Here is a 13,865-nt window from a genome sequence, read left to right as displayed (position 1 = left end):
GCGAAGTGACGTGTTTGTATTTTCCACATTTAACTCAACTTATTGTTATGTAGATAGAGTGAAAAGAAAGAAAACACTTGTAATTTAATTTGTTGTTAATGCGCTTGCCGATAATAACAATAACAACAACAACTAAATTTATTAAAAGCTACAAGCTAAGCAATTTGGGTTGCAATAACTTTTGGCTTATAAAAGTAAAAAAAAAATGTTTATATTTGTGTGTGTGTATGTATATTTATAAATATGTAAGTATGTAAGTTTGTTTGTAAAAATATGTGCGCTGCTGGTCAGCTTATCGCAGTGACTTCACTCCTTTGTCTATTCTCCACATTCTTCTGAGCAAATATTGGTTTGTTTGTTGTTGTTGTTGTTCTTATTGTTTACTTGCGCCCTTTTCATTAGAAATGCCAAACACGTTTTTCACTTACGGGTTAATGCCTCACAAATTATTTACGCACAATTTTTTTTATTTTTTATTTTTTTTTTTGTTAATGAAAACAAGAAGCAGCGAAAAACAGGCGTGTACTCTGAGTGACTGGCTGGAAAAAAAAAATAAATATATAAATTAATTAAAAATAATGCGCCATAAATGCGGCATAAATTTTTTGATATTAAATTTAGTTCAAAAAACTCGAATTTATTTAAAAAAATTTTTAAATTTTTTAACAATTTTTTTGCATAAATTTTTTATGTAATATTTTAACAAAAATAGTTTTTAATTTTTTTTTCAAAAATTTTTTACGTAATATTTTCATAAAAATAACTTTTTAATTTAATGTTTTATTTTTTTTTTCATTTTATTTTTTATTTTTTAACCCGCATTTTACACTTACGCCCATTAATTAAAAATAATGCGCCATACATTTTTTGGTATTAAATTTAGATTAGAAAACTCGAATTTATTTAAAAAAAAATTTAAATTTTTTTACTATTTGTTTTGCAAAAATTTTGTACGTAAAATTTTAATAAAAATAATTTTAAAATTTTTTTCTAAAATTTGTTTACGTAATATTTTCCCAAAAATAATTTTATTTCTTATTTTTTTTTTATTTCAATTATATTTTTCATTTTTTTTAAACCGCAGTTTACACTTACGCCCCTTTTAAATCAACAAAAAAAAACAATATTTTTAGCAATTTCTTCAACCACACGTTTTTTTCGACAGCTTAGTCATTAATAATTTTTTAACTTCCTGCATGAGTAAACTCAAGCAAATTAGAAGCCGCGAATCTCTTTCTCCACAATAAAAACCCACAACATAACCTTTGTATGTTGACTCACTGCAAATGAGGCTCTCAAAAATCCATGCAATATTTCATTAAATCTTACCTCAAAGGCGGCGACACTATTAGCGATGCCACTAAGGCACCACTATTTGATTCATACGCTAAGCCGACTACTATCTCCATTGCCATCTTTATCCTTGTAAATTATCTGTTCTATTTCGCTACTTTGCTTACCTACATAACAGCCATTTTTTAGACATTTTTTTTTCTTAAAAATTTAATTTTTTTCGTAATTCTTTCCTCCCTCACTTTGATTTGGGTCATTACCGTAAATACCTGCCAATGTCACTTCAAACACTTTGCCGCTGGGCGAACACCTAAATGTATGAACGAAGCTAGAAGTTAAGTGAAAAAAAAATTTATGGGAAAACCGTTTAGATTCTTATCGGCAATTCTTGGAAGGACATTTGAGCACGACGACGACGACTGGCAATTGATTTTATTTGAGCGCGCGAGCACTCATCTACACACGCACACGCCGCCATTCGTGGTGTTCTTTTACACGTACTTTGTGAATGAATGAATGGAGGTTTCTATTTTTCTTAGTGAATGTACTTACATATATTTTAAGGTGAATATGAAGAATATGCATACGTGGATACACATACTTATTTATGTATGTAATAGTCAATTTTTATTAACGAACCCACGAATTTTAGAAAACTAAAATCTGAATAAAAAACTGCTTAAAAAAAAAGTTATATGTAAATGTTCAATTCTATTATAACCTCATTTCGAACTCTTATGGGAGAGCTCTCTTTACCTTGTTCTTGATTTTGGTGCACCATTTCAACATCGATCTCTAATCGACTTATTTCAAAACTATGAAAAAATTTCTAATTATGTATACATATAGGTAATTCTTTTCATTGAGTTCTCATATTCATCTCGGAAACAATCTTTCAAGAATAATATTTGGAAGAAAACCAGGTTCTAAGGATCATCAAGTACCCATTGTAATTGAAATGTTCTTCTGAGGGACGCCAAAGGATATTTTTTGTTGGTAGAAGCTGTTATTTTAAATCTCCGTTTTTCACATCACAAATCATAACACACAAAGAATATATCCATAGTAGGATCAGCTAAAGGAGTAAATCCATATCAAAGCGAAACATTGATTCTTATTTTGGACTATGGTAAAGTGAATTAGGACTGTATTGGATCAGATCAAATCTCTGTTCTTTAAACTCATAATACCTTAAGAGACCAACATGTCTAATGACGTTTTCAAAGATTAGAAACCGCTTTATTCTAGTATTTATTTATTCTAGTAGGGCTCAATATTGTGGTAACTCCTTCGTGAATTACTCGATCGCTTGCATTGATTGAATATAAACATATATTCTATATCCTATAGATCTAAGAACTTAAAAAATTGTGGACCCGATATACTTTTAAGGATTTATTCATGTCATTACATGCAAATTAAAAATTTATTGTACACATTTTTTCGCAAAAAATCGCAAAATTAATAAGACTGGCAACAGTAAACTACTGTTCCAATTAGCACTTTCACGAAGAGCGTAAAAAACAGAGGGTGTGCAAATGAGAGAAAAACAAATTATCGGAAAAAGCTGCTAAGGAAAATTCCCCGATAATTTTTTGCTAATAATAAAAATTAACGGAAAATAGTGACGCTCTCGGCTTGTTGAACTCTCGTATTACCGCTTTCATGCAGTTTTCTTTTAGTCAATTAACGGTATATGAGCAAAAGTTGCTAGAATTTATATATAATTGCCTACTTTTAGGCGCAATACTAATAAAATTCGAGGAATAAAGAGAGAGGAGGGATTTCTAAAGTAAAGAACGATTTAAAATTATGCTGAAAATACGAAAATGAAAATTTTCTTATTGTTGAACAAATGAAATGTATGTATTTTTTCCACGAAATTTTTTTCTTAAATATTGTTATTAAATGTATCCTGTTCTATCCTGGCATTTATACTATTTTATAAGTCTATATAAAATAGTCCATTTTTTCGAACTTCGAATTCAAATATTTCGATATTGGAGGCTAACATCGAAAATCGCAGAATACAATTTTTTACTTCCGACTTTATCTCCTGGGAAAAAATAGTTTTGTCCAATACCCAGAAAAAAGTAGATTTGGTGTTATTATCAAATTCTATGTATGGAAAATTCAATTTCTAAGTATGGAAGTGGCACCCGGAGTGTTTAAAAAATAAATATGTATATTTTTAAATTCCAACTTCAATTCTCTTACTTTCCTATGAGTACATTCTTTAACAAGAAAAATATTTTATACCTTCTCACTCAGCTAAAAGGTTAGCTGACTTCTACAATACTTTAAGCCAATTCATTTTATTTTCATTCACTCTCGCGCACACATAAATTACCTTCTATGTAAAATATATTTGTAGTCAAAATGAAATGCATGCAAAGTGAGGTAAGGAGTATTTATGCACGTATTATTTACAGCTAGAAATGGTAGAAATGGCCAGCACTGCACTTAGTGCCAGCGCGTACAAGTGCACTCTACCAAACACACTCGCTTTGACTTCGCATTTTTTATATTTCACACACGTTTTCAGTTAATTCGCATGCATTTGAACACTACAAGCAGACCTACATACATACATACTTGTATGAATTACCTGTGTTGGTGTGTGTGTCAACTCAGCAGCAGTCCGCTTGCATGTACGTGCAAATACCGAAATTTCCGCACATAATAAACTAAAGTGGCGGCAGTCAAAGTGCAGGACATTCATTCACACACACACACACACACACACACACACGCATCCAAAACAAGTGTGTGTCTGTCTCTCTGCCTGTGTATGCGTGTGCGTGTGTGTTTGTGTCGCTCATCTACATAAATAACGTTATGTGTGACAATGATGCATGGGCATGCTTGCAGCGTGACCGGCGCGTCCTCACAGCGTGTTGTTGCAGTGGCAGCGAATGTGAATGCCCAGTGTGTCTACAGCGCTTAGCTAACTGACTTTTCTTGCGCACAAACAAACACACGCGCTAAGAGAGAGGGAAAGACTGGCAGTTTTGTCTTTTCTTGTTTTTAGCACTAAGGTAATGAATAAATTATTATTTTGCTAAGCGTGTGGCGCTTGGACACACAGCATTGGTTGTTGTAGCTATGCGATTATATTTCAAATGTTATGAAAATACAACAACAACAACCAATGAAAGAGTGTGGCATTTAATTTAGTTGCAAGCTGATTTTTTTGTTACTTTTTTTTTGTTGTTGTAATTTTTGTTATCATTGTTGTTGAAGATAAGCTCGAAAAATTGCAATAATTTTCAAATGTAACACAAAAACATAAATCAGTTGGAAAGTATTTGAAGCACACACAGACATACTTACAGTTTCTAACACATACATACATGTAAATATATATGTATGCATGTGTGCCCAGATTCCTCGCGCCCTTTGCTCCACACTGCTTGCGCCTTATTTCTCTTTTCTTGGGTGCTGCTCTCAGCTGTCAGTTGCACTGGAGGCACGGCTTCTTGCTTACAAGTGCATAAATTCCATTACAACAACACCAAAAAGCCTTGCGAATATTAGCAACTGACAGTGGTGGCAACAGCGCGCTTATAAATAATTCACTTGAAATAAAATTTAATCAACACGACAGTTTTATCGCGCCTTAAACGCATTGAACACCTCGGAGACGTCACTTCTGAGAATCGCTTGCTATTTGATTGCTTTAAGTGAAATGCGGTGTTTTGTACTCCTTTTCTAACTTTTAAAATGTGAGTGGCTCGGGCTTGGTATTAGCGAATTGATTGCTTTGAGAATAATAGTCAACAATAACTAATAATAAGGAAGGTCTAAACTCATTTGAGACCAATTTTTATACTCTCGCAACCTGTTGCACAGAGTATAATAGATTTTTTTACAAAATGGAAAATGGGCGTGGCGTCGCCCACTTATGGGTCAAAAACCACATCTCAGGAACTACTAGACAGATTTCAATGAAATTCTGTATATAATATTTTCTTGACACCCACGTGTGAAAAATGGACGAAATTGGTTCTCAACCACGACAACTTCCCATATAACTCATTTTTGAATTTCATCTTATTCCTTCACTTTATAATATATAAATTAGGAACCAATGAAGATAGCGAAATAAAACATTACGCAAACACTGTATATGATCTGTTGCATCACTTGTGAAAAAATTGTCAAAATCGAGCCATGACTTTTCAAGGCCCCTGATATCGAATATGAAGAACTCAGTGCCTAAAGGTAATTTTTCCCCGAAAATATACTTAGGTAAATCCCTCAGATATTTTAATGTAATTCATTCCCTCTGAATTTTTTTCTTATAACAGTTTCTCTCTGTACCTGAAATGGTAAAAATCGGGTCATAACTTCCCCCAGATCCTATATACCTAATTATAAGTAATATTAAATTAAGTGAGCGTATAGTCTTCGATACATTGTATCCTGGTGATGAAATCGGTTTAGGAATTACCTCAGTCCCCATATACTATTTATGATGATTTTCGTTATTCTATTGAACTTTATGCCGAATACATGGGTCGAATTGTGTTATCTTTATAAAATTACATCAATAAATTGCGAGATCGGTTACACCCGAACTTAGCCCTTCCTTACTTGTTTTTGTATAACTTTTTATGCTTCATAATATTGCATTGTCTTAATTGAAACGATTTTGATTTTCTTCCTGAACATCAATTCAAACCTACTAAATCTTGAAAATTAAAAAAAAAAATCATAAATTAAATCTATGTCTTTATAGTTACACTTTTTTTCTGTATCGGCTATTCTTTCAATACTCTCCCTTAAATTATGAGAAAATTACAATTCAAATATTTAAAAATTCATTTAAATATTTATTTTATAAAATTCCCAGTAACCTTTGGCACCCCTTCGCTTACCTTTCTCAAAAAATTCTTCACTACAACAATTATTTGGCTTTTAATTTTAAGCAGAAAATAAAAAGAATGCTTTCATATTTCTCTACAACTCAAAAATGCCGTTAGCTAACGCTTTTTCTTTTGCTTTGATATTCGCACGGCAAATTTCTTGTAATATTTTGCCTTTATCCCGACTGCTTTTGATGAAACTTTTCAACTCGCTTGCTGCAAAACTCTTTACTTCCCTTTTGGAAAGCAAGAATGTAGTACACACACACAGACATGGTAGATTTACATAAAAATGCTTAGGGGTGCAAAGATTTTCATTTTTCAACCTTTGTTATCCACAAGGAAAATTTTCAAATATCTCTGTTTGGGTGTTTGTGTGTTGTGTGTTGTGTGCGTGAGTTTTGACAAGCACCTGGCTCAGTTGTTGCTTTGAATTTACTCAACCCTTTTTGGCCATTAGTTTAATTTTAAGTGAGAATATATAAAATAAATAAATTCCACTCTTTCATATTTTGGAATATTTCATGCGTTTTTGTTGCTTGTGTCAAAGAACTGAAGAAATGTTGAATTTCAAATATGCATTTGAAGGCGAAGGCGAAGTTTTTGCTACAAATGTTGAAATAACTGTAATAATAAAAGTAGTGAGAACAGAAATAAGAAAGTAAAAATTTTTTAGTATCATGGTAATGAAAACTATTTTAACTAAAAATTAAATGAAGAATTATTCTGAAACATATTTTAGTAAAGATATTTGAAAATGTTCTATTATTTCTCAGACATGTAATGCAGTTTTCGAATCCCAGTACTCTGATACCAATTTGCTATTCCTAGCAATTCTAAAAAATATTCTGGCTATTCCAAAAGCAAAGATTCTTAATAAAAAAATCGGTACTGAAGCACACATAATGGTCCCAAACATTAAAGAATTACTTTTTTTTATTTTTGAACACAGCTTTGAGCCTTAAGTTAAGATTTAAAATATTTTCTTTTGTCATGTCATCTTGCATTATTCACAAATTTTTCTTTCAAAATGACTCTCTAGTCAACTAAAAAAATTTTAAAAACATGAATTAAGAATTATACGAGCTCCACGGCATATAATGGTTGTAAAAATTGCTTTTAACTAAGAAGTAAAAAAAAAACAGTTCGAAATATTTTTTAATCTAATCAAATATACTAAAAATTATTCTGAAGATATTTTTTTCTTAAATAATTTTTTTTAGGGTTTTCTCGTTGTATTTATATCTTTTGAAACCCATATTAAAAGTTTTTATGACAAACATTTTTTTTTTAATGGTTTCTGAAATTATCAAAGATCTTAAAAAAATCCTCTCCTCCGCTGAATAATTAGATTTGACGCCATAAGCACTAATATAGTTTTTACAACAACACTAATACATCAGCCGCCCGCAAAAACGAGGAACTACTTTGCTTTTGTTGTAGTACAAAAAAATGTCCCATCACGCACATTGACAAATAAATCAACTCTGTTGAGTGACGCCATACACACACACCGACACAAAAAAAATTGCTAATAGCCGCGACGGCTGGACGAACGAACGGAGGGACGCAGACAATAGACAACTGGACATTTGGCAGTCATCAGCAGACAGCAGACAGTTGGCAAATTTTTGTGGCTACTGCAATGTCACACATCAATTACCAACGATGACGATGGCGACGACGGCCAGAGCGATGGCGTTGGAGGCGTGCAAACGCTAATGCAACACTGTCGCAACATCGCCTTTTTTCGGTTGCCCGCTTTGCAGGCAGACTCCATTTCCAGCAGCGAGTTGGAACGAGACACAAATTGCCTGACTGACAGACAGACGGACGGGCGGATAGAGTGGCTCACAGACTGCGCTGCATAGACAGTGTTAGGCGTGAGTCCATGCACGCTGCTAAATCACGTTTTCAAATGATCTCTATGTCTCTGTAAGTGTATGTCGGTGTGTTGGTGCGCTCATATGTTGGTCACTCGCAGCGCATCCGCCCACTGGAAACATGCAGAAAATGTCAAAATCACAAAAGGCAATAAACTGCATGCGAAATTGTGCACATTTTTCAACATTTCAACGTGGAGTTCCCATTTTTTTGTCCACTCTCCGACCAAACTCCACTTTTTTGACTGTCTGACTGACTGACGTGCATACATTTCTATTAAGTCACTTTTTCAAGCTGGCGTCTTTTTTATTGCCAAGCAGCTGAGTGTTGCGAAATTGTATTCTACGCCTACTATTGGAGCTGTCAGTGGCTCTGTAGTCTCTTTATTTTTCTTTTTTTCGCCCATATTTTTTAAGTTTTCTGCGCTGTAGGCTTGCAGAAAAAACATTATTCAACGGAGACGCGGCAAAAAATGCAACACTGCACTGCAGTCGTAGATTAGCTGTGAGTTAACGAGATTGTCACACACACACTGGAGCAACATTTTTCATATTAACTTGTGAAATAGTAGCAGCTGCCAATGAAAATGTCATTGTTAACATGAAATACAACACTGTGTTTTGAAAAAATGAAAGTAGTAGACAAAATTGTTGAATGTATATTTTAAAAGGATTTTGATGGAAAATTTGTTTTTGGCTTAAAGTGGCTTTACTGAAGAAGATCTGCAACCAAAGTCATCGGGACGATTTTAGAATATACCTTTGTCAAATATTTTCAAAAAAAAAATCTATCAAATTCTATTTAAAAAAAAATATTTTTCAAAGCCACAGATTTTATTTATTCTCACTATAGTATAATACTTAATTTAATTTTTCAACTAATTTCATAATTTTTTTCCTTTTTTTACAGACGGTATAGTCGGTCCCGGCACCATTACGTCGCCGTGGCCACCGATGGGTGCCGGCCCGCCGGGTGCGCTAGGGCCGGCAGACACAAATGGCAGTATGGTGGATAGTAAAAATTTGGATGTCGGCGATATGAGCGACGTAAGTTATATATTTACTGACAATTATATTTCTAAAATATATTTTAATAAGCTTTGAATGATTAATACGTAATATAAGTCTCAAAATATATTGCCAACTCGGCCATATTAATTTATGGTATCTATAAGACTACTCAATTAAAAAAGTTAGCAGGAAACAAAAACTTCAGATGCTGGTCGAAGCTCTCTACATTCTAAATAATTGTTATTCTAAATATATATTCCACTATTTATCTGACTGAATCGTTACTAATCTCAAAATGACCAAAAGAAACGTTTAAATCCTCTTTGAGCTCACTTCGGCTGTTCTGTCGTATTGTCAGTCCATTTTGAACCATACAGTCTAGTTAACCAATAGGACATCATTTCTGTTAAAATAAAAGATTTGTGGTTTCAGATTCACTTCATGATGTGAGGTCAGTAAATAGAAGAAGCTTCTCAAAATTATGAATATTACTAATAACAAAAGTAGAATGAGCAAAATTGTTTCTAAATTATGAGAAGAGCCAGCAGAATTCTTCAAAATACAGCAAAATTTTCTTCTAAATTATGAGAAGATGCAGCAGAATTCTTCATTGGATACATAATTTCCAGAATAATTGATTCTTTAGCTAAAATAAAGTTGAGATTGATTTAAAGAGCTCAATGTCTCAAAATTTCAAGTGTCGTTACGGTAACAGCAAATAATATTGTCCAATTAGATTTTTAAAGAACTCTGCTGAAACGACAGTTTTGTTCGTATATAAATTTAATGTGTTCTGATAACATAGACCGACTCTTAGAGAACGAATTAGACTCGTCATTATCTGTTTGGAGAAGGTGAAGTACAATTTAAGGACCTCAGCATGTAGCTATCTCTTCCCCTCTCCCTTTCCCCTCCATCTCTCTCTCTCTCTCTGTCTCTTTCTGTTTCCCTCTCCGTCTCTCTTTCTCTCTATCTTTCCCTCTCTCTCTATATATCTATCTCTCTCTCTCTCTCTTTCTCTCACTCTCTGTGGTTTAATGATCTTCGGTGTTCACTCTCTATTTCCATTTTATCTCTCATCTCCAAAAACGAATTTGACAGCATCTTCCAAAGAAAATATATAACTGACTAGATAGATAGAAAACCGTTCTTTCCTTTATGAGGGACTGACTAAAGTTGACAAACCAATTATCTAACATATCCCAATACTTCATTTCAGACAGAGTAATATTGATTCAAATTCAGTGAAAATAATTAATTTTAACAAAAAAAAAACAATAATAATGGGATTTTTGATAAGAAAACTGACAATACTCATCTTCACTACTCCTCTCCATAGTCGGTGAAAAGAGAGTCCATTTTCCATTGAAGTTCCCATATTACTTTGCCCCACCATGACAACAAACCAAAACGAAATTTGATAATTTAATCCAAATTCATGCTGTCAAATAAACTAACACACAATTACATACATACATACATACACACACAGATACCTCGGCAAAACTAACTAAAATGGCACTTAACTCAATTGCAATTGAACTACATTTTGGTTGTTTAGGCGCGCAACCGCAAACGCAAAATTGCACGCAAAAACAATAAAATACCAGCAACAACAACAAGCACAACCACAAGCAGAAAAGCCATGCAAATGAAATGTAAAATCAAATGAAAAATGTAACTAAATAAGCGCGAAAACGTTAATGTAACAATAAACGCATTGCTGGCTGGCATTTGTGTGCCCCGGTGTATGTGTCTGTGTGTGTGTAGTGGTGGTAAAGTAATAAATACCGTGTAATAAAAAACCAGAAAATAAAATACAAATTAAATACAATACGAGTTAATTTTCAAATATGCCTGAAATTTCATTTGACCACAAATATGTTTGCAGTCAATTTCGGATAACAAATAGAAGCACCAACACACTCACCCACACGCATATGCGCCGAAATGTATGCTTATGTAAATAATATTGCGCAATAACTCATGTTTGCCTGCATGTGAGTGGGTGTGTGTTGTGATTCTAATGACGCTTTGGTGTTGTTGGAAGGGTCGACATATACATATGTATGAGTGTATATGAGTTTGAGAGTTTGTATGTGTGTGTGTGCGTTTCTGCATGTGTCGCCAGACTCCTTCAAATATTATTAACTTCATCAATGCAATTTGACACGGGCGCTGCCAACAGCAACAGCAGCACAAGCAACAATGCCAACTGCAACAACAGCAATAATAACAACAAAAAAATCAACAACAACAAAATCAAAAACAACAACAACAGTGGTTTGCATATGACAATATTGTATTATATTACCGCAGTCGCTGTCATAACCGTAACACCATGGTGCACGCCCTCCTCAGCTGCTCGCCACCCGCAACCCGCATATGACCTATGTATGACTAGCACTCCTCGACTAACAACAGCCTCAGCAATCGCCACAGCAACTTCAATAGCAACAGTTGCCGCATGTCGTCAATGTCAGACCGTTAGATTGGCATCTCTTTCAGGCGGTCGCTGGCGACTGGCGTTGCCACTGGTCTTCACTCATAAAACACAAATGGTTATACAAATGAGAGATGTATGTATGTATAATTGGACCCCAGCGTAGGTGTAAATTTGCGCTTGTCTGCATGGAGGATGTATTTTTGTGTGTGTGCTCTGCTTTGAGCAGCTACTCAAATTGCTCATTAAAACTCATTGACAATTAAAGCCACTTGAATTTACACGCTTGAGTGCCACACTGTTGCTGTTTGCGTTGTTGTTGTATACGTTACAATGAAATTCACATTACTGCTACGAGCGAGAACGAACGTACGACGATGCTGCACTTCAATATATCGCCGACTGGCATCATTAATATCAGCGCGAAGCGTTGCCGTGGTAATGTGACGAGGTACAGTGGGTTGAGTGTGATGAAAAGTGGATTTAAAAAATTCATTGAAATAAAAAAAAATAAAGTAAAAATCAAACTAAAAAATAATATAAAAAAATGAAAAATAAATAAATAAAAACCGAAATAAAAATACTATTAGAAACCAAAATGCGAAAAAAGTAAATTAGAATAATAATTATTCAAAAACCATTTGATTTTGTGTTTTTTTTTTTTGTTTGAAAATGCATTGTTATCAATATTTAAGCTCGTAATAGGTGTATTAAAAAAATGGTTTTTACTCTTATCGTACTTGGTGGAAACAATCGAATTATAATTGGATTATATTGAGCTAAGAACACTCTGGGCAGAGGTTGAAGGCTTTAGAATGTTAATTCTCCCTTAAGATCCCTTGGATAAACACTAGCAGTGCTTTCAATTTTTGCTGCGTCTATTATACATTATGGCCTATTTTATACCGACTTACAGTCTCTATATCGAAAATAACTATAATATCTTCAAGTATTAATTTTTGTCAAGGTTATTTGTACAATTTAGCATAAGACATTAAAAAAGAAGATTGAAGACGCCTCTTTAGTATAAAAAAATCTCTTTAGGAAATTTTTTTTTTTAATTAATGCATATATTACAGTAGAACTTTTCTAGCTCGATTCACCATAATCCATAAAAAAATCTATTTAGAAAGACTTCGAGTTATGGGGGGCAATTTGTATAGAATTTTACTTCTATTGCCTATTCAAGAGTTCGATTTATGGAGAACTTCGAGTTATTGAAGATCAACTGTATTATATTTATAAATTTCGAACATAAACACAAAAAAGATCAAAATACTAATGTCAGAACCCATAGGTAGCATTCTTTGACTGGTGGTTGGACTATATGTTTCTCAAATCTCAAACCTTAAGAAAGGTAGTAGTCAATTATTCCATACTTGTCGATATTAATATATTAAAAGCAATGAAATCAATTTCAAATAAAATATTTTTAACAAAAAACTATTTTTTTTTGTATTCCAAGGAAATCTTATATTCGACAAAAATTCTTTTCGAACAATATTTACTTTACTTCCAAATCCCCGGTCTCATTATTAAAATGTATGTCAACAATTTGCAACACTCGCGTACACTGTACAGCAACTGATACATGAAGAGAGCGTGTGAGAGCAGCAAGTAGAATGACTTGCACTTTGCATCAATCAGCAACCATTTTAATATAATACTTACAAACACATTCACATTTATACATAAGTACGAGTAACTGTCGAAAAGTATCAACACCAGCTGGTTTATATAACACATCCCCAGTCCTTGCTTCATATGCGCTCTCATATGCATGCATACAATTGTACACACTTGCCCCTTCATTAATGTCAATAACGATTATGTAGCAAAAAGAGTCCTGCTTAATGTGTAAAGTGCACTTTCCCACACATTAAATGCGCCTTTGTGACACTTTTTATGCTTCAGCGCTGAAAGAAAACTAAAAAAGAAATGTTAAATGGCACTATATGTAGACATATGTAGGTGTATGATTTCATAATATTATATATATGCTTGTTTTCACTTATTAATTAATCATTTTTTCTACTTTTTCTCATGCCTGTCGCAGGACGAAAAGGATCTCTCCTCTGCCGATGCTGAAGGTGTTTGGAGTCCGGACATCGAACAGAGTTTTCAAGAGGCACTCTCCATATATCCGCCATGTGGTCGACGAAAAATCATTCTATCCGATGAGGGTAAAATGTATGGTAAGTAAATGAAATGATATATTATTATAACATATAAATAAATATAATAGAACTATTTGGAAGAGTATTATATAAGGATATTAAAATATACAGCAGCATATAATTTAGAGGAAGTAAATAATACAATTACTTCCAATATTAATAACTAATTTCAAAGCAGTATGAAAAAACT

At 33.3% G+C, this 13,865-nt stretch overlaps 1 protein-coding gene across 12 annotated transcripts in view; it reads left to right on the top strand.

Annotated features, from left to right (window-relative positions):
• The window catches only part of LOC105209978 (protein scalloped), a 245,133-nt gene that overhangs the window by 196,917 nt on the left and 34,351 nt on the right, over positions 1 to 13,865 (top strand). For all 12 annotated transcript variants that reach the window (XM_054232383.1, XM_054232380.1, XM_054232381.1 and 9 more), the window contains 2 exons: positions 8,955 to 9,091; positions 13,555 to 13,693. In XM_054232383.1, coding sequence (XP_054088358.1) covers positions 8,999 to 9,091; positions 13,555 to 13,693 — 232 coding nt within the window. In that variant the 5' untranslated portion in view covers positions 8,955 to 8,998. The remainder of the gene's footprint in view (positions 1 to 8,954; positions 9,092 to 13,554; positions 13,694 to 13,865) is intronic.

This window comes from Zeugodacus cucurbitae, chromosome 5 (assembly GCF_028554725.1).
Source record: "Zeugodacus cucurbitae isolate PBARC_wt_2022May chromosome 5, idZeuCucr1.2, whole genome shotgun sequence".
NCBI lineage: Eukaryota > Metazoa > Arthropoda > Insecta > Diptera > Tephritidae > Zeugodacus > Zeugodacus cucurbitae.
Note: the sequence above shows the minus strand (reverse complement) of the source record. Positions and strands in the feature narration are given on the sequence as shown.